We start from the raw sequence: 26979 nt of genomic DNA, 5'->3' as shown, positions 1-26979 counted from the left end.
TTTGAGGCACGGCAATCCCCCCCTCGTCTCCTTAGGTCACTGAGGTTGAGGTTAGTGTGACTAAAGGGACTACTAATGAGGATTTTAGAATTAATGTGAACCCATTAGATGCCATTAGAAGTCAAAGATTGTCTTTCTTCTTCTGATGTTGTCAGGTTACACTTTGCTTTGTTTTCCATGTCGTTACTTCTTTTTCACTTAAAACAAAAAACTTTCTTTACAGTCTTGAGCCACCAAGACTATACACCTACAGGAGGTGGTGACCCTTGGAAACCCATGCTATGAAACTATTCTTTCTGACACATGAAACATGAGACTTACCCAACATTTGTTAAATGTAGTTTTTGTACTTGTTTACTCTCTGTCCAGCTCACCTAGTTGTTGTGTTCGGGATTTCAAAGACGCATGTTCCCGACAGGGAATCTACTGAGTGTCTTCTGCTCGACAACCTATGCAATATCCCGATTGGTTGAAATGATGGGTTTAACAGAAGAAAGAAGCACATTAAAACATCAAAGTGCTGGAACACTGAAGGAGAAACACATCTCCAGTGGAGGACAAATAAGAAGCGCCCACTACCACTACACATTACTTTTGTTTTTATCATAGCACAGGATTAAACTGAGGGAGTAACAGCATCACACACAAGAGCAGCCTACAAAAACTTGTGGTGCAGAAAAAAAGCATCATCTTCCCAGCAGCTCAAGTAACTAACTGACCAATCAAAAGAAGACAGGATGACTCAATGCTGAATGAATACATCAACTATACACAACAACTAAAATGAAAACAAGCATGTTTTGTGGTGGGATTTAGTTACTTCAGTAAAAGCAAATATAAGCTGCTGTTTTCACAGATGTTGTGCCTGAGAGATGTACAATGCACATCCAGATCCAGGGACAGATTACATCCTGGGATCACACCTTTGGGGGCTGCAGAACAGATGAAGGGGTGAAAGGGTCTTTGCAGACAAACTCCAAGTACATCTGGAGAAGCTGATTTTACAGACAGACAGTCTCTTAAGCTGGGCTCTGCCCAGGCACATAAACAACACCTGCAGTAATGAACTGGCCTGTGTCCTACAAGCAACATGAGACTCTGTTTTCCCATGTCAAGAAGAAAGATTTATTTTAAGGCTTTAGTTCTAGAGACAAAAACATGACAGAATTCGAGGAAATTATTTGTGATTTTATGCTCATTAATGCTTTTATAACACTATTGTTTCTTGCTTGTCATGATTTGTTTGCCTCCTTTTTGCCAGCTGAGAAATGCATCCGCTGAAGCTGCAACCACACGGGGTGAGGAAGGCTCTGAGGTACACGTCTCACATATCAGCTAGAAAAATAAAGCTGTGGAGGGTGGATATGGGTAAATTAACATTTTACATGAGATGGGGAAAGCAGAGAAGGGGCTTTTGGGTGCCCTCGTGAGCTTGTGAGTCAGGTAGTGAGCCTGCTGGAACACTGAAGGAGAAACACATCTCCACTGGAGTGAAAACGCATAGAGTGAAACAGGGTGTGTGCTGGACAATGGACAAACCACCAGATCCCAGGCCCACCAAGAGATCATCAGGACTAGGAGAAAAAAACGTATCCAAGGAAAAGAGGTCAATATTTCCACAGAAAACATTTATATGTAGTGTCAACGCTGTCTCAGCAGCCTGAAATTAAATTTTAATGCATAGTACTCCGAAGTTTGTTGATTTTATTTCCCGATTGTTGTTTTTGTTCAGTAATGTTATAGCCATGACTCACAACAGAAAACCAGATTAGTTTCCCGGGTACATAACTGATACTGTACATGTTTCATGTTACATTGCAACCATGTTACTACAGTAGGGAACCTGATTCATGTTCTTTCCTCTCAAGCTGGAACATAAATGTATTTTCAGACTGAAATGAAACAGGATCCGGGCCTATCAGTGTATGAGAACAGCACCGCAAGACAGCCGCTGCTGTTACCGCTGTACAAACAGTGCTACGTACATCTGTGTTTTCTCCGTGTGGTTAAAACTCTAAAATTAAGCCAAACATTGCATTGAATAGACTTTTTCTGGATCAATTCATGCTGCTATGACACTTTGAAAGGCTCGTCCGATGTCCAAAAAAATAGGTTTTTGCAAACTAAATTAACAAATAAACAAGGTGCAACAATTTTCAATAAACGATCCATTCCAGATGATTTTTATCAAAAATGGCTGTAACTCTCTGAATATGCTTGGGAAGATTTTTGTGTTGGTCTTTTTACAATGTTTCAATTGCAACTTATTAAATCTGAAAGCACAAATCTATGAATACTTTTGCAACTATAACAAAGTCAAAAATTAGCACATGGTTCAACTAGCTATTATTTCCTTCTTCTTTCATTTTTTTAAAAAAAAATTCTTGCTCTTTAATGTCTCTTTGCAGTAAGTAGAGCTGAATCATCAAACAACAGCTGAGACAGCAGCAAAGTCATTCAGCAACTAACAGATCAGCACCACATACTCTTTTAATCGATGGATAAGTAGAAACTATATTTAGTGTGTCAACTGTGTGTCTAGACTGTGTTTCACAGACATTCTGGAATCTTGGGTAACATTAGATGAACACACGAAACGTACTAATTCATATATTCCAATTATTCAAAAGAAAATTACAGGCTCACACAAATTTCAGCAGTTTCCCAGGTGAAATGACGAAACTAAAGGCCATTGGGTTAGAGTCTGCAAATATGGCAGAAACCCAGAATAAACCAGATTGTTGCCAGGTATGCTTTGTTCTGATGGGTGATCAACTTAGACACGGTAGACCACTGGCTTGTTATATACTGATAGAAATCCTTATACTTCTCAGTGCTGATTAAAAATCATTAGACTGCTCTAATGCAAATTTTAAATGGTGAATATACTAAACATTATAGCTACCAAACATCTGTGTTTGTCGTGGGCATGCTGATGTAGCCATAGCGCTATTGTACTTTAGTATCCAGCCACACAGACCCACTCATTCTGAGCTGTATTCAGTTAGCTTCAGTGTGAATAACTGACAAAATTTGCGCCTTAATATGCAGAAAATATCGTCTAACAAATAGTACTGGTGCTGAAGCAACTGGTCAGTCGCCTGATAAGTTAATGAGCACAAAATCATCAAAATGACAAATGAAAAAAAAAAAAAAGGTTATCTGGAAAAACAAAAACCAGAGTATATTACTATAATAATTAATATCTCCTCTATTGAATAATAACATAATGTTGCAAAGATCACAGCTCTCCTCAGTGACAAAAATACCTACGAAGCCTTAAAGTGAGACCCCACAAGCAGCTACAAAAAGAAAGTTATAGCTTGCCTTCAGGACCTTGAAAAGGACAAAATCACTGACCGCCTTACATATCACCGACTTTACCCAGGGGATGCCATACCCTGCATTTACGGACTTCCTAAGGTCCACAAACAAGGTGTTCCACTCAGACTCATTGTCAGTAGCATAAACTCAGCCACTTACAACATTTCGAAACACCTTTCTACCATCCTAGCACCTCTTGTGGGGAACACCCCACATCACATCAAGAACTCCACAGACTTCACTGACAAGGTCCAGAAACTTACCCTGGATTCAGATGAAACCATGGTGTCCTTTGGTGTAGTCTCTCTCTTCGCTTGCATACCCACCACGGAGGCAGTGGAGACTGTCAGAAAACGACTACAAGAAGACAGCTCCTTGGAGGACAGGACCAACTTCACCCCCGATCAGATTTGCACACTTTTAGACCTCTGCCTTACCACTACATATTTCAAATACAACGAGGGTTTCTACAGACAAAAACATGGCTGTGCCATGGGCTCCCCAGTGTCACCTATTGTAGCCAACCTTTACATGGAGGAAGTGGAAAGAAAGGCTCTTGGCTCTTTTAAAGGGAGAGTACCCAGCCACTGGTACAGATATGTAGACGACACCTGGGTCAAAATCAAAACACAAGAAGTGGAATCCTTCACTACGCACATTAACGCCGTGGATAAAAACATCAAGTTCACCAGGGAAGACACAAAGGACGACTGTTTGCCTTTCCTGGACTGCGCTGTGCACATTGAAGAGAATGGCAACCTCAACACTGAAGTTTACCGGAAGCCCACACACACGGACCAGTACCTCCTCTTTGACTCCCATCACCCTCTAGAACACAAACTTGGAGTAATTAGGACCCTACACCACCGGGCAGAACATGTTCCCTCTAAGCCTGAAGGGAAAAAGAAGGAACACACACATGTAAAGGAAGCACTTAAAACATGTGGTTATCCTAATTGGGCGTTTATAAAGTCAGCAAAGATGCACAGAAAAGAAGATCAGACACCAGCGAGGGAGGATAAGAAAGACAGACGCAACAACATTGTCATCCCCTATGTAGCCGGTGTATCAGAGAAACTCAGGAGTTTTCTCCAAGCACGACATCCCAGTGTACTTCAGACCCAGCAACACACTCAGACAGAAACTGGTTCACCCGAAAGACAAAACTCCAAAACACAAACTTAACAACGTGGTGTATGCTGTACAGTGCAGCGAGGAATGCCCGGACCTCTACATTGGAGAGACCAAACAGCCACTTCACAAGCACATGGCACAACATAGAAGAGCCACCTCCACAGGACAAGACTCAGCAGTCCATCTGCATCTAAAGGACAAAGGACACTCTTTCGAGGATGCCAATGTTCACATTTTGGACGGAGAGGGCAGATGGTTTGAAAGAGGAGTGAAAGAAGCCATTTATGTCCACTGTGAGCGACCATCTTTGAACAGAGGCGGTGGTCTACGACACCAACTGTCTGCCATCTATAATCCAGTTTTGAGTTCCCTCCCAGACGCCTTAACGCCCACTCACATCCTGGGCCATCTGACCTCAGGAAATCACATGATAGGGTGGGGCCAGGTTTCACAATGAGCTCACCCAAAACCCTGGCTGATTGTGACCCACACCTGTTTTCACACCTTGGCTCATGTGATTAGGTAGAGGATCATCAGAGGTCCTTTTGTCCCTCTTTGGGGGGGATACTCCCACGGGGTTTAAATCTGGGACTCTCCACCATTTGACCCTAGAACTGAAGAAGCAGTTGAGCTGGTTACTCTTCACGTCTGCAGTAAACAGGCTGAGAGCATGCACCACAATACAGAGTAGACGGAACAAATCCATCTCAGGCAATAAACCACAACACATGGCTGACTTAATAAAGAATAGATGTCACGTAGAAATTCTCATGAATGTAGAACAATTAGTCCTAAAAACAGCATGTGCTCATTCTGACTCCTTTAACAAGTGTGAGGTCTGCAACATGGTAGTGACAACAACAGTCAGACATCTTGGAAGACATGTGTCTGTGTGGAAGGGCGCCAGCAGGACAGATACCAGTGGTTTTCTCTTCATGTCTGTCAGCAGCAGAGACCTCAGTCGATTACATCACTCTCACCTAATCAGAGTCAAGAACACAGCTGGGTCACGACAGCCAGGTTATCCTCACTCAATATGAGAAGGAAAAGTAATAGACAAGGATGCCTTAATGATGATGGATGGCAGAGGATTTTGCAAACCATGATTATTAACCATGTAGGCATCTCGTAAGCATGTGCATTCATTTGTTTTTTGCTCAAAAATCGACATAATTTATGATTTTGAGCCACAGCGCAATAAAATGATTCAGCACACCAAGGCAGAAAAAATGGTTTCCATGTTGTGCTTGGGTTCATTCACCCCACGCAAAACACGCCAAATAAAGTGCTGACTCCTATCCATGGGACCAGACCTGGTGAAACATGGCAAGAGAACGGCAGTCACCCTGGATGGTTAAACCTAAGGGGAACCACAGATTCTGAAAAATTTGTTGTTTTTGAACATTTGCATCAACATCAGACTTTTGACAGCCCATGAAAAAAGCTATAAAACTGAACAATCACTGCACTGTATTCAGAGGATTTTATACTCACATAGAGTTTTTAACAAATTTATTTAGGTTTATGCCACAGCTGCCCTAAATTATTGGTAATTACCAAAATCATTTTTCAAAATCATCATTGGGTAATCCATCAGTACGCATTAGCTCTTTAATCAAAATGATATTTTTAATGTTAAAGAAGTGTTAACCTCTTTATTATTTTGCAGATGGAGAGGTGAGGTTAGCATTAGGTGTTTGATCCACCTGTGGGAAGAGTTCAAGTCTGTTTTGTGTTGGGATACTCTGCTCCTTTCACTTACCAGGCTCATGCATTAGTGAATCATCTGTATCTCTGGGACCTTAATCTCCTGAATCTCTGAACTTGTGACACGTTCCATCCAGAATCAGCTTGGAAACGTGTAAAGAAAAGGACTCACCAGCTCTGCCTTCCAGCTCACTCTCCAGCAATTCTCCTCTCCCACCTCTGGAAACTCGCCTGCAAACTCAGACACCTCCCAGGGCTAAACTCACCTCTCACTCAAGTAAGACCGTTTCCAATCTTTACGATCCAGTCCACAAACCAATGACTCCATTTGAGCCATCATTAACTCTGTCCTCCTCCACAGAGCTCCTGTGTGTGTGTGCCTAGTCTCACACCTTCACACACTTTAGATTTGCTTATTCACCTTTTTGTAAAGAAACAATTCAAAAACATAAACGCCCACTTCAGTCTGCTTTCAGGGTCCACGCCAAAAAAAAGTAGGAAAAAAAGTAAAGTTTTTTTTAAAACTTAAAAAAGTAACAGTAATTCACCTGCAATCCTGAACAACAAAAATCAGTTCTAGTGGTTGAATGTTTAATTAACTCATTTATGACTTCTCAGAGTCCAGACTGCCGGCTCAAATTTGGGTATAAAAATTTGAATTCAGATAATATAATTTTTCTTAATGAATAACATTTTAATTTTTAACATATTTCTGAAATATTTGTATTTTTCTTCAAATTTTTGTTCTAATAAATTTGTTGAGCACTGTATGCTGTGAGGTTTTGACCACAGCGTTTACACTCCATTCACACAAACAGAATATAAAGTAGTAGTACTATAAAGTTTTTAATACTTTTCGGAATATATAAAATTTTTCATTCACCAAAACATCATATTGGTGTTTACAACCTGTTTTGAGGCACCCCTCCCTTATTTATAGTCCATTATTTCAGTTCCAGTTAAAATCGGCACTGATGGTTGCTTCTGAGCATAAACTTTTTCTCATAAATGTCGGTTAATTTTGTTAAGACTACCATGCTGCTGCTGCTGTTGGAAGCAAAAACTAAGCTGGGCTGTTTGTAAAGTTTAAATTTGCAGATTTGCATTGTGGGTACGAGCTGCAGACAGAAAGGCCAAAGAGAGTGCAAATATTTTAGGAGCCAAGTGCAACGATAAAAGAAACAGCATCTGATTTTGGTTACATTAGAAGGATAATAGTTACCATGTATTGAATATTTACTAATAATAATAATTTTAAAAAACCTGAAGGCAAAGGCATGTTGATTATTTATTTAATTCATTCATGCAGTGCAAAATAGTTCTTGGCTATTAGTGTAGCATGCACATGTTGTGTGATAATGACAGATGATCCTGCAAAAACAAAATCAACACAAAAAGCAAAAAGAAACTTGGTGAAGTCATTTTTCTCTGTAATTGAATCCCTGACGTACTTGCTCTTAAACCTAATTTTAATCTGGTATGGCAGTTGGGTAACTCTGCTTTAAAAATCAAATCGTCATCAAGTTGCACAGAGCATCAGTTTTGTTTAACACTTTCACAGTGATGTAGAGCCAAGGCTGTAGCACTGATTACCAGCTTCTTGCTTACATAATGATAAACTTGAATGTGTCCTGTGGACAAACAACAAATCTGCACAAGCAAAAACACACATGAATACACACTCGTGCACAAAGCTGAAGGTCTTTGGGCAAACTTTGATTGACAAATCCAGACTGGGGTCTGTGGCCCCAAGAAACAAATCCTCAGAGGCTGATAAACCTTGAGCAGTCTGGACCAAAACGTGAGCAGCGAAGGCATCATGCTGGACTAAGCAAAGACTTCAAAATGAATCAGTCACATTAAAGTAAAAAAAAAAAAAAAAAGCTCAGTAGGTTGAGCAGGCCCTGACAGACAGCAGTTGATAGGAGTTTGAAAGAAGGTTATGGTTCACTCACAGAAAAGTAAAGCAAAAAAAGAAAAACAAAGCCGGTCTTACGACTTTCCTCCAGCTGTTCAACGTAGGACCTGCTCAAGCTCTTTTATTCATAACATAGTTGTCACCTCAGGTCGTTTTTCAGTCAAGCTCAGCCAAACCAATAAAGATAAGCATCTGCACATGTGCATCATAATGGAGGACATTTCTGAACATGTTGAGGGCTTTTCATTTCAGCCCATCATGCTTATTGCTCAACCCAAAGATCTTCAGTTCATCAAGGAGGTTTAAATCAACTTATTACCAGCTGAAAAAAATGAGAAAGCACTAAATAAAGAAAAAAAATCTGCCATTTAGTAGGTGAGTTTAATAAATCCCAATTCAGCAACAACTTCTTGGACAAAAACATGAATCCAAATGGTAACAACTGCAGTTTTAGAAATGGCCACCTGAGGTCATCTCCAAAAGTGAGTGAATCCCTATAAACACACATGTTAAAAGGCCCTGTTAAAAAAAAATATATATATATATTTTTTCCATTTAGTTTTGAAAAATTTAGGAAACCCACTGTTTAACGTCTTCAAGGCAACGCAATAACAGCTGAAATGTCTGTCCCTACTTTTAAAGGCAAATAAATCTGCAAGTCATCTGCAAAACAGTGAAATGAAAGGTTATACCGTGAAAATATAGACCCCAGTGGCAACATATACAGTGTAAACCAGGCTGGACCCAAAATTGAGCCTTGAGGCACACCATAACTAAGAGGGGCTATTTTCAAGCTGTAGGGGCCCATGTTCACATAAAAAGTCCAGATAAGTAGAACTGAAACCACTGAAGAACAGATTCCTTTAGCCGAACACTTGATTCTAGTTGTGATAGGAGAATATCAAATCATTAAAACCCTTTTAATGGCCATCTTAGTGCTATGTAGTGATTTATAACCAGATTAAAACTTCAGAGATCCCATTATGATCAAGATGAACTTGCAACTGTGAGTAGACTAATTTCTCTAAAGCTTTTGAAAGAACAGGGAGCTTCAAAATTGTCCAGTAATTAGCCAGAACAGTTGCATCCAGACTGTGTTTTTCAAGAACTGTAACCTGTTTAAAACATGATGGGACACAGCCTGCAACAACAGAAGAGTTCTTTAATCTCTGGATAAAAGGGCCAATAGTATCAAAAATATTTTTAGCAGACTTGGGGGAAGACAATCTGATGGGGAGTGTGATGATTTTAGGCGATGAACTACCATAGATAATTCACTTAAGTAAATGTGTGGCTAATTGTACTAAAAGACTGTCTGTGCTCCAGTTTTAGTGAGTCAAATTCTAGATTTTTAAAGCGTTGGTAACTAATTAGTGGGCTTGTGTACCCTGCACCTTGCTGACCAATCTAGTTTTAGCTGACAACTTAACACTGTATCTTCTCATCTGAATGTGGATTTTTTTAAACATGTGGCTAAAAGACTATGACACAAAAAAATAGCGTGTGCAGCAAGAACAGAGATTAAGTGTGTCTCACTGGTATGAGACAACATTGCATCACCTGGCATCTATTGTGCAGAACACAAGCATATTTAGGCAGTTACACATGTCCCAGCTGCAGCAGTTAAAACCAGCCTCCTGGCTCCACCTCAACTTTTTTTAAATGATGAATTGCAATTATATGATAGTTTAAATGTGTCTCAGGGGGCAAATGGTTGCCAAATAAAGTCAAGTTCTGCTATGAGGCACCAATCTGCTGCGCCAGATTTACATCACGCTGACTGCTGTAACTGAGCTCTCTGCTCATAACCACAGTGTGTTTTTATATTAGCAACACAAGCAATACAATATTAGAAAACAACATGTAATAATAATATTCATAACTAACACCAAAAACCATGCATTGCTGCTCACAAATATAATTAGTAATTGTTTTGACCACTAGGGGGCAGCAGAAACAAAGTGTGAACTACACTGACTTGCACTATTAACCATCTTAGCAAAGTTACTGGTGAGCAGTTGCAGTCCTGGTCTTCGCTGCTATATTCACATGCTGTTTGCAACTGTGTCTATCTTTTGTTGGATGCTAAGAACGTAGTGCATAGTGGGGTTTTATAATGCTATAAGAACAGTGAGAGTGAACCACAGCAGTAAAGGTGCAGTACAAAAAATAAGATGCTCAATAAAACTAACAGGAGCTGCAGATCCCTACAGGATCATCTCTGAAAAACTCCTTTAAAGAATAAATAAAGCATAAAGGTGGATACCTTTAGTTTAAATATTTTATCTCCAACTATCCATTCATATCCTGTTTCACTTGTAAACAAACTGTATATAAAAGATGGACATTGCTGAATTTTTTTCATGGACAGCAGGGTGTTGCAAAAAAGCATCAAATAGTATAGAAGCATGAGAAAAAGCTCCTGTTTCTCACTTAGTCTGGAACCTCAGTCAAACTAAATGCAATATAATGCTCATTTTTCATTAAATTCCTTTTATATAGTTTATAAAATTAGCCTGCAAAGTCCCTCAGTTAGTCAGTTTCACCCTTCATTCATCATGTGTGGTTTCAAAACACCAGTATTCCGATGGCCAAGCGTTTACTTAACCCTCTGGGGTCGCCGGACGCGCCGGCGCGTCAAAAATCACGACCAATTTAAGACGACACAGCTACAAGATCCAGTGAGTCAGAGTCTCCATGCCAACTTGGGTCGAAAGTGTGGACTTCAAACTATATACCAGTTTTTGAATTGTGTCGATGGGCCACGTAAAACCAGAGTTATGATTAAAAATACACACGATGTTTTTTTCTGAACAAAACAGTGGTGTTTACAGCGGGAAGAACGGTAAAAATGGCGTTTTCTACAGACAGTGCTAGCAAAAACTCTCCGCTTGCTAGTGAAAAAAGAAAAAGAAAAAACACCCCTTCCCTATTGGTGTTAGAGTTTACCATGTCAGCCAATCAAAAAAATGATATGGCAACATGTGACATTTGGTTGTTTAGGGAGAGGGGGAAGTTTTTAGGAGTGACACCCGCGACGGAAAGCGGGCGAGCAAAAGAAAGAGAGAGAGAGCGAGTTTTCATATGTGAGACATTGATGTTTAGCGTGTTTGGAGGCTATAGTTAGTTTGTTGTGTAGTTATTGTTTTGTATTGTGTGTCAGTTAGACTGCTGAGTTTCATATTTTCTCCAAAAAAAGCCGTCAAAGGCAGATTCCAGTGTAAACGCTGTTCCCATGTGGAAAACTGGACTGATGCACCTCCTGCAGTCAGACCTGCAGGGTTTAGGCCTGTGGTGTTCTCCTCTGTCTTATACTGAACACAAACTACATTTTTGGACTGGCACAAATAATTTGTGTGCCTTCTTATTTGATGCAGCATACCTGATTGTTCTGTAAATAGATTTAAATGGTTATATAAAAAAAAAAAAAACGCCTGAGGCCTTGGCTGCATTTTTAGGTAAATAGTACCATATAACTTTGTTGTTTGCAAAACTTGTGCATAATTTTTAGAAATGTACAATTTCTATTTGCATTTCAAGTTATGAAAATGATTCGTTAAACATGTTTGTGGGTTTTACAGTAAAAAATATAATTTTTTTCTACTCGGATTTTGAATTTTTTGTCTGAATTTAGATCAATTGTGCTAATATAGTATACCAAAATGAAAAAATAACTCAAATTTCAGATATTTGAGGTTGTGCTGAAAATAATGATACCAAACAAGGCAAGAAAAACATATTTTAAAGGTGAAATATAGAGGTAAAATCAAAAGTAGTCAAAAACGGCCAATTATACCCTGGACCCCAGAGGGTTAAGGCTTCACAACCTTATTTTAGATGTCTTGGTGGCAGTATCCATCTTTTATATACAGGCTGTGTTTTCATTAAAAAAATCATTTTTCAGTCTTCAAAAGCATAGAAGTGTCACAGTTTACTGCGGTGAACTACAGCACTATTTGGAGCATGACCAGTACACTGGTAAAAATGAAGTGAATTTCAATATGTGCCTATACTCCTCCTCTGTGGTACTTTAATGGAAAACAGTTTTAAATCAAACCACTAAACATAGTTATTCAACCTAAGGAATGTAAATTGGCACACCACAAATAAAACAGTACAACTTGTAATACCAGGTGCAACGTGCTCTTATAGTCACCGCAAGGCAGGTGTTCAACATTTGCAACTTAGTCCTACGTAGTGCGTGGACACAAATATGTGTGTTAAAATAAGTGGAACCACAAACAGAAACAACTGCATTGTTAAACTGTCCTGTGTCTTTGTGTCCTACGGGCTGTAATTGTTGGTCTCACTGACGTGGCCCGACAGTGGGGTACAAACTGGGAAATGACACCACAAAGTCATCACTGCATAATGCTGTAAATCGTCAAAAAGTAAGAATAAAAAGCTCTTTTTTCACTTGTGTCTAATATCAAACATCTGAGGAACTTTGTCTGTACACTATCAACCCACTCTATCGTCCATCTGTTTCCAGTCGGCTTGAGAAGAGATTGCAGATGGAAAGACGTTCTGGTCCAACATATGGTTTGCACCTAGCCATCTCCACCCGCTTTTTTTTTTTTTTTTTAAACAAAGCTAACCACAAGCTGTGGTCTGCTCCACACCCAGAACCAGACCGATGACCCAGTCTATGCATACTACAGGGAATAGCAGCACACATGCTACAGTGTGCGTGGGCCTCCGTCTGGTTAAAAGCTGCCTAATGGGCTCCAGATCAGGGCTCGCCAGCCACTAAGGCCCACGATTATGTTTCATTGGATGCAGATGCCTGGTTATGGATCCGGCATAATACTGGCGGTGACATCATGAGCTCAACCTGCTGGGAAGCGCATGAGTATCTCTGTGACATAGCTGGTGCTGTGCTTTTGATCTGGTTTGACTTTAGGGCTCTGCAAAGTGACATAAGTGTTGCAGAACATACTGAAAATCACTCTCAGTGACAATGATTCTACAGTAGAGGGGGAAAAAATGTAAAAACATGCACAATGACAGTGCTACACTATCAACATAATGTGTATGCTGATATTTCCTTCTCCGCAGTTTATCAGAGTGAAAGAAATGGTTGTTTCATGAAACATATGTTTTTAAGAAGCCACAGTTTGGAATTAAAATTTCTAAACTCATTTTTATTAACTTGTGATTTAAATGAAATTTAAATTGAAAATGCAAAGACATTTTATTCATTCTGCAACATGTACACGACATACGCAGATTTAAAAAGGCGTTTCCCCCCAAAATGAAACTAGAATGAATAAAAAAAATAAGAATACAGATATGAAAAAAAATGAGGTATCAAAGTATAAATATGAATTATACAAGATATATCAAAGCCTACATACAATTATAATTTATTATATTCCTCTTTATTATTATTCTTTCTACATTATGGTAGAAGTTAGGGCAGATAAGTATGAGACTGAACAGTGTAAATGTCAATGTGAAGTGAAATGTTTAAACCCGTGAATGTCAGGTCAGTTAGTGAGCACATTTTTTTGTTTGTTTTCATATGTTTTTTTAACAAAAATTAAACCTTTTCATGTTCATGATTCATATCATAGCTGGTTGGCTTGGTTTAAGGCCTAAAAATGTTAACAAGAAATCTCAAAGGAGTAAAATGTCAATCTTGAGTTCTACAGAAGTTTGTTGGAAAATAATTGTTGGTTCCCTCGCTCTATGAACTCAGTTAACATTTTCTTGATGACTGTATGGGATTAATCACCAATTTCACTTTGACTGAATAAAACCTGAAGATCATTTTGTAAACTACTGTCACCAGTCAATAAGCATGCAGTGCTATTGGTCTCACAGTGAAATCTCCCTCCTCAGAATCTGTGTCACCACACCAAAATGGTGAAAAAGCTCAACCTGAAACTTGACTACAAGAGTCTTTCATCCATTGTTTGGCATCAACATGGCTACATCCATCTGTTATACTCTCCATGGTGTAAAGACATTCATGTACTCAAAATAGCATTTGAGCAGGTGTAAGGATGGACTACATGAAATCTAAAAAAAAAAAAAAAAGTTTCCATTTTCAGTATTTCTATATAGAAACGTGGTGTGCATTCATTGAACAGAAAGTAAAAGAAACGTTCAACAAATTTCTAGTGACATATTTTCTGCCCATCAGCTACCAGACAAATCATCACATCTGCAGTCATTTCATTGCAATTTCATAGTGAGGTCATTTTGCCAATGTCTTCTGCTGTATTTCAAAGCGCAGCACAGAAAGATATCCTTACGCTATATCCTTAGAGTGCTCTGAGGGCAAAACGTTTTTGAAGTTGTTAAATCTGAACCACATTTATGTTATCCATGGTATATATGATTGAAAACTTTAAAAAAAAAAGCTTACAACTTTGCTCCACTGACACAGAAGGTCAAGATGGTTAGTCAGCGATTTCAACTTCTGAGGAAAGTGGATGAGTGATGGTGAGATGAATGGAGACACTCAGACACATGGGCATCTCAAAACTTTTCCCAGCAGCTGTTCTGCATACTATGTTCCGGTGATACCTATCTCACAGGGTCAGAGGTTACACTAGCTATTCAAGACATGTGGGAGTATCACAGCTGGATATGGATGACTGAAAGTCATAACTGAATGGATTGGGAATGACAGAAATGCTTACATTCAAGGAGTCATAGAGCTACAAGTAGGATGCAGGGAAGTGCATCAAGGAGACAAATCGTTGCATGCTAAATTTGGAACAAATGGGCCCGACCCAAACCATGAAAAGCAGCTTTGGTTCAAAAGTATACAAAAGTAAAGTTGTCCAAAGTATGGTGCGTAAAATGCGCCCAGTCCTGTCGGTCCTAATGAAATCTTGTTGCTTTATAATACCAAACACCCAACTGTAGAATTTAGATCTCCTGCTAATATTTTAGCAGATATCTTCCTTTATTCTCTAAACTCAGTGACAATTCTTATCCTACACATGTGGCGGCTTCATAAGCACTGATTACAGTTTTTTTCCTTCTCCACCAGTCTGACAGGTGCAGACTCAGCACTTAAAGACAATGCTGTGCCGTCAAAGCCCAAACAGAGCGCCAGTGACAATGAGAACAGATAAAACAAATGTCTAAAATGTGAAAAAGGAATGCTCCACTCACAGTACAGGTCATTTATGGCAGTCATAAGGGGTACAGATATAAAGATGAATGACTGCTGACCTCTTTCCTTTCCCTCAAACTGCAACTAATAAAGCAAGCCAACTTCTTTGAGCAAGGAGCCAGGATTGAAACGGAACACTGGGAATAAGCTGGTTAATGTTTCTTCAAACATTGTAACTATTTTTTTTTTAAATCAGTGCTTTTGAAAGGTTTAGTTGGTTATTTTGCTCAGGAAGGGTCCCTGAGTAAAATAAAAAAGGGTGCCTTTTACACAGTTAGTGTCAGTGTCAGAGGGAATTTCTTTGGAATAAAATTCATGGCATGTAACTAATTCTTACATAACAAAGGTTCATAACTAATAAACCAATAAGTGAAGGTGCAGATGGTCAGTTTTGGGTATCATGCATGTCTTTTTGATGTTTTTGCAGAGATCTAATGGCAAATTTAGCAAAGCTGAATAAAACCACTTAATGACACCACTTTGTTTCCGTTAACTGCAAATTGGTTTGGCTCAAACTTTCTGTTCTATTCTTGTGGTACGCCCCGTCTCATTGTCATGTCTTGAGTCATTGTATCAGCAGAGTTCAGAAATTCCCAAATGATCTCAGTTACATGTGGAGCCTGGCAAGCTTTAAGTAAAGAAACCCAAAAATAACAGAGGAAATACAGTATACTGTATTTCCTTAGTCTGTTCAGTGACGCCTGCCATGGACAAAGCTTTTACACTACATCTACAGTAAATCTATGAAAATACTCAGTGAAAACATTAAACAGTTCTCAGATGTTTCTGTTTGGGTCTCCTGTGTGGCTCTAATACAGATGAAAACAATGAAAAAATGTAATAAAACTCAAATGGGAGAGTAAACACAGTGTGATGGAGAGGTACTCCAGTCATGACATAATCATGTGACTGGAAGAAGTCCAATCTAAGATTCATTTCCACAGCTCTGGGATGGATTAAAGGGCTCAAAAACACAATGTAATCCTGCAGCACGTACAACACAGTCACTGCATCAACAAAGAAGCTCCAGACAAGTGAAAGCTCTGATGAGAGAACAGGGCTGGCTCTGGAAAGTGATGCTTTGATTAACTAAGACTGTTTGGCACCTTAAACACATTCCATGTGATTTAATAAACTGTGGTGACTTCTGGTTTCAGTTTCCACATGTATTCAATACAAACTAAAGGCATTTTTCTGTGAATGATGTCTCCGGCAACTCTTCTTTTCATCTATATTATCTAAAAATGTGTGATTCTGTAAAGCTTTGTCTAATTCAGAGATAAAAGCATTTTTGTCTTGTCTTAGATACATTGATAACAAATCTAATTAAAGACGACCGTAGCAATGGCACTCTGGCAGCAAGAATCTATATTTAAATGGCCATTTTTCTGGTTGCAAAATCAGTGCAACTTTTAAAATTAGGAATATGAGAGACTTCGTATCTGTGGTTTAAGGGCTTCCAATTTGTTGATGTGAAATAGTTATCAGCAGGTTTTAATTTGAATAACAAATGTGCTCTAAAAAAGCTTTTTAATTAGTGTTTTCTTCTTGTGAAGCTGTCAGAATCTTTGAAATAAGCCATAAAAATAAGTGGTCTGTGCTCAAAAAATAAATAAAGAAATAACAGTCATGGCCTGATTAGTTCATTGTGGTCTGACTATTCACAGCATGCAAAAACAAAATTATTCCCTCAGTCTACAAACGCTTTAAGTTTGCTCTCACGCCAAAAAGCGATTAGATGAAAAGCATCAGATTTGGAGCGACCGCAGTTGTTGAGTGTCAGAGGAGCTGCTGATGGGAAGTGAAATATTTTCATTTGGATCCAAATTGCTCTGAAAAAATGATGTCATGCTGTCCAGCTGATTAATAGTTCATCCTGCTGTTGTCCTGCTGGGTTATAAGCGCCTTTAAGGGGGATGCATCAGCAAATGTGGCATAAAAAAGGAAAATAACACTTTTGCAGTAAAGGGTGAAGAATACAGAAAGGTACATTTCCTGGATTTCCAAGAAAACTACAATGATTTTATATTTTATGGCACATAATAGATGACTTTGTTTAATATGGCAGAACTGACGAGAGAAATGCATTTTATGGGCCTTAAAGTATTGAAAACTGTGCTAATTTCATTCTAAATGTCACCGATGCCATGTTGCAGGCAGATTGGGACTTTAAAGCAAAGCTGGGTGGAGGGGTGCAAATGTGAAGAATGTAGCTATAAAACTTCTTTAGGTAACCCAATTGCGCTCAGACGTGGAGCACTGAGCCAGTGCAGGTGTGCTGAGGAAGACAGTGGAAAATATGAAGTGAAGCCAGAGAAAGAGTTTCTGATAGGCTAAATTCAAAGTTTTGCTGGTAATCATCTTAAAAAAATGAGGTGTGGGGCATGAACATATTTTGTCTTAATAATTGTGACATGCCAGTAAATGACTGAGAACCACAGACTTAACCCATCTCCTTGTAAAGGTTTCCACTGCTGCAAGAGTAAACCTGATCTTATCAGTGAGGTTATATTTATTTCAAAAGCAGAGAGGCTCCACAAGTGTTTGCACCATTCTTACCTGTTTGCAGCATCCCGGAACCGGACTCTCCCCCGAAGTCGACCGATGCGTCGTCAGGTGAGGCGTTGCTCGTCGTGAGGAGCCCGAGAACGCAAACTGTCCATTTTAACAACCTGAGCAACATCTTCCCGCCTTCAGAAATGAAACATATGCAAACTAGAAAAGTACTGAAAGTCTGAACTGATCCAGTTAAAGAGCAGTAAAAGTGGGGAACATTGCTGAATCGCACTTTTTCTATAATTCTGCAGTTTTAATAGGATCGGAGTGCAGAGTAACTAACTCTTCATCCTCTTCACCTCTCCTCATCCTCCTTCTCAGCCAGCAGCAGCTTCTCTCCTCCTGCAGCTGTATCACATCACCGCAGAGCCAATCGAGCAAAGAGAAGCCCCTCCCCCTCTCCTGTTGACCAATTAAATCCCTGCAGGGCCTCCGCCCATTTTTGTTTTTGAGCCCGTCTTCAACTTATTCTTAGTTTGTTTGTTTTGAAAGATTGACTCGTTTCCCTCTCTCCGCCTCCCAAGGGATGGTTAGAACTTTTGTAATTCCACTCCAAACATACAACATTGTGAGGTGCAAACACAGACTACAGCACCAAGCTCACAATTAAGGAACCAACAGGAAGCAGTACAGGCAAAGGTAAAAGGGTAAAGGTAGGAAGAACGCTTACAGGTAAAGTAGGACATTGGCTGGACATGGGTTAGGGAGATTAAACTCTCGTCAAATGTGCAGATTCCAAAGCTACTTGAGACCAATATGGCTTTCTTAAAAACTATGAAATTTTAATAAAATGTGTCCTCCAACATGGCAAGTACACAGTGTAGCAGTGTTTTTATATCAAATAATTGAAACGTTTGAATAAGAGGTGGGGCGGGGATGGAGGAGTCAAAAACACACTTGATTTGTGATAAGTAGACAGGAAGTCAAGTCTCAGATGACACGTGACCTCTGGTCCACTTGTTTTGCTTTAAGTTTTGCTTACTGCCTTTTCATCTACTGCTTCCACGTCTCTCACCATCATAACTACTTGTTTTGGTTTAGAGCAAGTCTTTCACAACCTTAACACCTACGTTAATCTTCTAGGTCCTTGTGTTTTTTCTGTACCTCATTATAGACTCTATATAAAAGATATAAAAGAGAGATGTAATGCCTCACACATGTATCCTTTTTTATAGCCAGCATGAAGCAACTCATGTGCTTATAAAAAGACTTCTGGTTATACAGAAGACTTTGGGTGAATGGAATTTGCCTTTCTTGCTCGTTACCTTCATGATGACTTTATCATCATACTGAATACATGATGTTTATTTATAAATGATGGTTCCTTGTACAGAAAGAAACATATAACATGTTATGCATGTTGGGTAACAGCTTGTCAGTCACCCAATATGCTTGTGATGTCTGGTTCAAACAACAGCTGATTACATCTGTACTCATGTGGTTGGCATCCTAACCTCCAGATATCAGGTAGCACAGCACAAGTGTTAGTGTGTTTAAAACTTGAGAAGCCGGGATTTGTTAAAATTCCTATTTAATTAATGTCTACTGAATGCTTACCTTCCTTTTCCTTGTAGAAACCACTGAAGGTCTCAAGCTAACAAAAAAATGTTAGCTCTAATAGAATGGTAAATAATACCAAACTCAATCAAGAGACATTTCAAGGAAATCTTCAGACACCAACATTTCATAATCATACCTCTTTATTCAATGACTTATATTCATACAAAATCTATAGGTAGAGTCCAAATGACTGCAGGAGAGACAGTCAAGTAACAGATCAGGCAGCGAAGGATCAGCCACTCCAGAACCTCTAATCTGCTTCCACTTTGGTGGTTCTGTGAGAAAATGTTATTCAAGCTTGTTTTCTTTTCTTTTTTTTTCTTTACCTGAAACCGATACATCGTTTGTTTAGATAATCAGAAAATACAACCAAGGAACGAATTGTACAAATCATGGACATAATGAAGCCAAACAATACTTCTATTATTATTATTATCTTTTTTCTTTTCTTTTTTTTTTTAGCACATGCACATTTTCTTTTGAGAACATGCAAAGAGGACATGTCCAGAGGGGGGCGGGAGGGCAGCTTTAGAAAACTGGAAGAGGAAAACTTGGCACCCTGGTTATGTAGGGCTCACTGGAGGTTTGAGAATAAGGTCTTTGACATAAACACAAATCTCTGCCCCAATATAGCAACTTACAATGAGACAACAAGCAATCTACTGTTACCCCGATGAAGAACAGAGTCACACCTTTATGGTCTAAAATCCCGTGAGATCCATCAAATAGATTGCACAATTAAGAGAAAAAAATTCAAAGTGTATTTGGATAAAATCAGACTGGGTTAGAATATTTGCAAATAATTTGCATGTTTATAAACTTGCCAGAACAAAATAGGCACAGAGGTTTTGTACTATAATAAAAGCAGGAGGTTTTTGAGATATCAGATAACAAGGACTATAATCATCACCTCCATGGCTGATATAAGAAACAAATTCTTGCCTATTTTCAAAGCTTTTCAACCTAACGTATAGCAGTGTACATTTAAGTAGCATGCTGTTATTAAAGAGAACTCTTTCAGCTATGTACTTTAAAGGATAGGGTTGGCCATGTTCTGCATTATTCCTATTTGGAAGCCAATAAAAGAACTAAACAAAGAGTGGATTTAAGTATTCTCTGTGTATTCAAAACTGCTGCCCAGAAACGATTTAAAAATAATAATGTGTTTTTTTGGATCAGTTTATGTGGTTCAGTTGAGGCTCTAATTGAACATAAAAAAAACCAAAAACCCTTTCGTTGTTAGCATCACCAACAAACTAATACATGTAAGCTAGCCTGATAGAAATGTTTGTACTGGACCTCATGTTGGGTTTCACTGCTGCAATTCATATCGAAATACAAAATAGACCAGGCCTTGTGTACACTTGTAGTACCAGTTTCATTAATCCCACAAAATTTTGGCTGAAATCCAGTTTTCATTTAATTTACACTTCACAATCCTAATGTCAGCTAGCAGATCAAGCTACTCATGAGTATTTTGGCTAACCATATGGTACAGAATGGTTAGCCAAAAAGACATCTAGTATTTTTAACACTTTTAAAGGACTGATTGAAGAAATTTTAATGCCTTAATTTTAGATAATTTTAATAAGTGACCATATTCTGAAAATGAACAGTTAGAGAGAGATTGGTGCCCTAATGTAGCAAAAGTGATACTGGAAGATAACTGGGAAAATTTGGCATTTTTAGTCCACAGAGGCAAGAGAATGGCATCAGTTAGAGATGTCTGCAATCACAACCCAGTGTGCTTGAACAATGAAGTAGCATCACATAACCAGAATTACCAGACTGCTGCAATTTTATTAGTTAAAAAAAAACCCCTATTCTTTTAATATTAATATTCTGCATTTTATATATTGTTTAATATATTCTTACATTATTTAATATATTTTTTAATATTCAAAAAAATTATAGTGAAATATAAAAAATGAGATGACAGAACAGGAAATGTCAGGCTGGTTATCCTTTTCATCAGAAAGCGCCAAAGAACTGGTCATTGCAACAGAGATTTTTCAATATTAGTTTTCAAGAAGGTTTTGAAATTACATTTTAGCTAAATTCATACGCACTTTTTTACTTTCTAAAGATGAATATAGAGCTGGAAAAGTTTGCCAACAAATTACTAGCACCAACCCAACTAGTTTTTAAGTTGAAAAACATTTCTAAAGTCTACAGTAACTAACTTTAAAAAAAATAATTGAAAAAAAAAAAACTCTACAAACACAAATTTATAAAATTATGTTTTGTTATCTATTCAGAAAGGTTGCCATTGCTAGTTGTATAAATGGGCTTCAGGCTAATAAAGCACAGAAAGAACTGAGTTTTGGTTTGAAATTTGTTGACTGTAAGGAAAATAGAGTATTGCAGCTTTATTCTGTGAGGATTTATGCCCTGCCCAGCTGGAAGAGGTAAAGATTCAGAGGAGTTGGTACAGGTCTGGTTCAGGTCTCACTTTTGAGTGACATAAAACCACTTCATTAACAATCTGAAGAATCTGGCTCTCCCAGCAAGTTTAAAAACCACTAAAATTATTTAAAAATACAACTTGACCCAAGTCTGGAAAGAGAAGAACACAGTTTTATATTTTGGGTGGTTCTATCTGAGTAGGCGTCATGCAGTCAACTTGCCAACCTCAAAAATGCCCTGTGAATTCACTTATATCCGCTTGGATACCATTCGTGCCTTTAGTGTGTGTTGTCAGTTAACTGTACATCATATAATACATTTACAATTTACAGCTCTTCACACATGAATGTAAAATTTGGTCACAGTCACACTAAAGCCTGAATCTGGAGTTTCCAGAGGGTAAAGCTACAGGGCGGATGAAGTGTCGTCTTGTTGCATAGCCCTACTTTAAGTCAACAGTCAGCAGCAACAACACAACTCTTTATTGTACCTATAAATACGCACACAGGTACCTTCACGCAATACTTTGTCTGAGGAAAGATTAGAAGATAGGAAACCCGTGAAATTTGGGCAAATATGGCCAAGAAGGGATTTGCTTGAGGAGGCAGATTTGTCTGGATTTGAGATTCGTGTTCAGAAAATCATAAAAAAAAATGGCACTTTTCCCCTCATTCAGAGAATGTTTTCTACCAAATGTCTGGCAGTATATCTGAAAGAGAAAGGCAAATGCTTACCACACACCCTCAGGCAAAAGTACAGACACTATTTTTTTGACAACCCTGGCATGCACTACACTTTGGGTCTCTAATTTTAATCTTCCTACCAAAAGATTCATCACAAAAGAAATGTTTTGTTTTGTTTTTGATTTTTTGCTTTCAGCCCAGATTCAAACAAGTTTTGTTCTGACCAAGTTTTTTTTTTGTTGTTTTTGTTTTTTTAGCTACACCCAACCTCCACTGACCCACAGTCAGGCTCCATTTTAATACATTGTGGTAAAAGAGGCACTTAGTAGTTAGCCACTTAATGTCAAAAACGAGTTGTTCTAGTCCCTATGTGCTCTCAGAAAATTACATCTGGGAGATTTTACAAAAGTGGGATCCTAAAAACTCAACTCTAGTCTTATCTTAACCCATGTCATTGTATGACTTTTGTGTTTACTGGGTGTTATGGCAGAATTTTAAGACATACATTAAAACAAAAAGCTTTCCTAATCTGCTCTGGTCAAGATTTGCTGCAAGATAATAAAGAAACAAACCAGGAAAAAGCAAGAGAGAGAAATTTGGTAAGAAAATAAGACGTACAGCAATAAAAAGTGTGGTGTGGGCAGTCATATCAATATCGGGGATGAGCATCAGTCTAAAACACAAACAATAGGGAGATTTTGGCTTTTGTCTTCTTCTCCACTGAATATACTGGCCAAGGCAAAATACTTGAGGGCCTCCACATGTGCGCTAATTCCAGTGCAAGTAAAGGGGTTAGAAAAAGTCAGTGTTTTTTCTTGAAAGTGGTTGATATATTAAAAAGACAGTAACACTACAAAGCTGTAATTATTTCTGATCCCTTCTCCGAGCGCTTTCCACTGACTTTCCCTCATCGTGTTTCCTTCTGTATCAGTCGCCTGGCCTCCTGTTGTACCAGCTCCTGACCTGAGCGCTGAGCAGCACTCATGAGCTGCCCCATTCTAGCTAACAGCAGGCTTTCTAAAATTTTCTGCCACGTTAGCACCAGTCATCCTCCTCCCTCTCCCTGAGACTTCCTGCTCCTCTATTCCCAGGCCCAGACGAAGAGTTGACCCCAAGGGTGAAGTGGTACCCGTTAGGCATGACCACTGCTCGGCCCTGTGTGGTGGGTGCTGTGACGGGTGTAGCAGCAGTTGGGTGAGAGGCAGAGGCTGTAGTGGAGGCAGCAGTTCTGGCAGAGCGGCCTCCTCCTTGGCTGCTTACAGCATCCTGGAAGTCCTCCTCATCAAGGAGAGCCTTCTGAGACGAGTCCTGCTGCTGCCGGTTTAAATTAGGGTCAGACCCAATTCGAGTAATTGGTATTGGGGACTCCTCGTGGGCTCCGAGTAAGCGATCGTGCTCTGAAAGACCACGGCTGAAGCGAGTCTGGTGCCCTGTTGTAGCCATGATGGCACTAGATGGGAGATTGGAGGAGTTGGCAGTCTTGTAGGCCACAGCAGGACGAGGGGTGAGGGGTGTCTGGGGGAGCTGCCTGCGACCACGACCCGGTGTGCTTGAACCAGATGGAAGTGTCCCGTGGCCAGATTTAACCACACTGCTGCCATGCTGAGAAAGGAAAGACTGAATGATTTAGTGGCACAATAGCGACTTTGAAGGATTAATCCAATATTTTTTAGCTTTAATGTTTGTTATTTGTTCACCTGCCCATACTTCCTGTAAAGACATCCCTTCTTTATGCTATCTAAATGCACAATAAGCAACATGGGCACAAATATACAGACCAATGTCACTATGAGAAGGCAGTAGTTTTGTTACTGTAGTCGCAGACACTTTTAAAAGGAAGGTCCAAGCTGAAACCATTACTTAGGACTGAGTTGCATAAAAGCATAAAAGCCTTTTAAGAAAAAAACAAAACAAAACACCAGAAGTTTCTGGGGACACAATAATGGGACGGACCAGAGGGGAAGTGACAGAAACCAAAACATTTCAGTTGTTGCAGCATTTTTTTTTCTGTTTCTGTTGTGTTTTGTGTGCTTTTGCAGCATTTTTCTGTTTGCTGGTGTTTTCCTAAGTTGCAGTCCATGTGACCTTTCAGTGCCACCGTATTAAACCCTAGTGGGGTTGTCCCTTTGAAGGTGGTCCTTAGAGTCACTGACCCATTCTGTCATCATATGAGTCACATGAACCAAGGAATTGGTCATTATGGTCACATGAGCCAAGGTGTGAATTCTTTGAGGCACTGCCCCACCTTATAATCAATTGAGTTATTAAGGTCATGTGGACCAAGGTGTAATTGGGGGCTGAAATGCCTGTAATGCGATCTCAGGACCACCATCAAGGTGAAAAACTTTTTTAAAACTGAAGCCTCTCAGAGGAAAGGTGAACCCTAAAAAGAATTACAACTGCCTTCTACTCAACGGTTTAGAACTTCCTTTGGGATGATGCACAACCTGATGAATGTTGGCTTAAAAAAAAAAAAAAAAGTATGAACATGCTCCCAAACTCATTCCTCGGATGACATGGACTTGGATACTATGGACAGCTTAACTGAAAACTGCTGAAAAGTGCCTGGTTATAGTTGGAAACACACCTTTCATGATCAGAGAGTTGTTGTCTGCTCTCTGTAAATTTACCATGGTGAAACACAGAGCACAGAGGACTTCCATGGCTCTATAAATATCAGCCACTCTGGGAGAGATCTGAACATGCCTGAGAAGATTAACTTTAATGGGAGATTGCCCAGATAGAAATCGGGTTTTGATGGAACTCTTCCCAGACCTTACTGATCATTCCTCGTACAGCGTGATCACTCAAATTATTTTTTTGAAAAATTTAAACATCAAATTATTAAACAAATCTAGAGTCTGTCATTGTTGATTAAGCTCAAAATTCCAATTTAAATGGGTGTTGATGCAAATGTGGATGTAGATTAACTAAGCTGTAAGTCAGGCCACTGTTTGAATACTTACAGCCTGCATAACAAGCAAGCTGTTAATCACTAAGCCACATACAGTTTGGGTAACTCACCTGTCTGAGGAAACCAGAGTCCTGTCCCTCTCCTGGAGACGTGGATCGACTGGGACCAGCTGACTTGGTGTGGCTCTGCTCCCTGCTGCCGTAACGCTCACAGGAATAGTAGCGCTGCTTCTCTCCTGCTGAGGAGTGGTGCCTCCTCTCATGGGGCCGACTGCGGTCCCGTTCCCTTGCTCGCTCTCTGGACAGTCCTTCAGCTGAGGGGTCGGTAAATGAATCTGGAGGATGGTACCATCAAAATTTTATATAAATAAAGTTATGTGATCATTATATTATCCTACTGTTCACTATCCTACTTGTTCACAAATGAGGGGACAGTTAAAAAGACGAGATTGAAAGATGGATTGGTGAAACTTGCCAATATGTTGTGGTGAAGAGAGAGATGAGCATAAAAATGACCCTGTTGAGTTACTATTCAATCTACATTCCTACCTCCACCTATGGTCATGAGCTCTGGATAGAATGAATGAGGACTGAAAGAATGAAATTGTGGATACAAGCAGCAGAAATGAGTTTCCTGAAAAGGGTGAGAAGCTCGGCCATTCGAGCAGCCCACTATTCCACATTGAAAAAAGCCAGCTAAGGGGGTTTGGGCATCTGACTAGGATGCCTCCTCATAGCCTCCAAGGCAAGTGTTCTGGGCATATTCTATCAGGAGGAGGCCTTGGGCAGACCCAGGACTCTCTGGGGAGATTTCAAGTTATTGAGTGTCATTGATTGTGTCACTGATTAAATGTCTAGTTAAATTTAAAGTTTCATTGGCTCGGCCCACATAAGATGGCCTGTATGTGGCCCAGGATGTAAAATGAGTTTGACATCTCTGATCTGCATACACTCACAGCCATTTTGTTAGCTGCACCTGTCCAGCTGCCCGTTAATGCAGATATTTCATCAATATTTTACATGGTAGCAACTCTGTTCATTTAGTCATGTAGATATGGTCAAGAGAACCAGCTGAAGTTCAAATTGAGCATCAGAATGGATAAGAAAGGTGATTTAAGTGTCTTTGAATGTGGTATGGTTGTTGGTGCCAGACTGGCTGGTCTGAGTATTTCAGAAACTGCTGGGATTTTCTAGAGTTTACAAAGAATGGTCCAAAAAAGAGAGCAGCAGTTGTGATTTTCTTTTTTTTGGTTGTTTTTTTAAATCAATGAAAGAAAAAGAAAAAGTCAACCTTTTACATTAATATGCAATTCTATTTGTAGGGTTTTGGAACAGAGCATTCACAGGAGACCTTTATGAAGTGTTGAGGTACAGACAGGAAAAGAAATCCCCAGCAAAATTCTTCTAATCATATGGAAAGACTGACATGAGAAACTCCTGACTGAAGCTCTGCAGAAAACCCTTCACCGACATAACCCGATCATGGAACTTTAATCCTATGAAGAATTTCAGCAGCAATGCCTGAAAGGAAAAGTTTGTCTTGCTATCTGTTTCTCTATTGAAGTGATGCCAAGTTCTGGTATTAAAATAATCTCCTTGTAGAATAAAAGCTAATTAATTAATCAATCAATCAACACTCTAAAATA

The 26979-nt window shown here is 39.2% G+C and overlaps 2 protein-coding genes across 2 annotated transcripts in view; both read right to left on the bottom strand.

Annotated features, from left to right (window-relative positions):
• si:ch211-196i2.1 (collagen alpha-1(I) chain) overlaps window positions 1–18096 on the bottom strand; it is a 117807-nt gene extending 99711 nt beyond the window's left edge. Inside the window, exon 1 of the mRNA XM_031738971.2 lies at window positions 17775–18096. Coding sequence (XP_031594831.2) covers window positions 17775–17898 — 124 coding nt within the window. The 5' untranslated portion in view covers window positions 17899–18096. The remainder of the gene's footprint in view (window positions 1–17774) is intronic.
• Window positions 18097–19453: 1357 nt separating this feature from the next.
• The window catches only part of cacna1bb (calcium channel, voltage-dependent, N type, alpha 1B subunit, b), a 207017-nt gene continuing 199491 nt past the window's right edge, over window positions 19454–26979 (bottom strand). The window contains exons 48-49 of the mRNA XM_039614707.1: window positions 25445–25668; window positions 19454–24022 (exon numbers count right to left, since the gene is read on the bottom strand). Of these exons, the coding sequence (XP_039470641.1) occupies window positions 23456–24022; window positions 25445–25668 (791 nt within the window). The 3' untranslated portion in view covers window positions 19454–23455. The remainder of the gene's footprint in view (window positions 24023–25444; window positions 25669–26979) is intronic.

Source organism: Oreochromis aureus, linkage group 7 (genome assembly GCF_013358895.1).
Source record: "Oreochromis aureus strain Israel breed Guangdong linkage group 7, ZZ_aureus, whole genome shotgun sequence".
Taxonomy (NCBI): Eukaryota; Metazoa; Chordata; class Actinopteri; order Cichliformes; family Cichlidae; genus Oreochromis; species Oreochromis aureus.
Note: the sequence above shows the minus strand (reverse complement) of the source record. Positions and strands in the feature narration are given on the sequence as shown.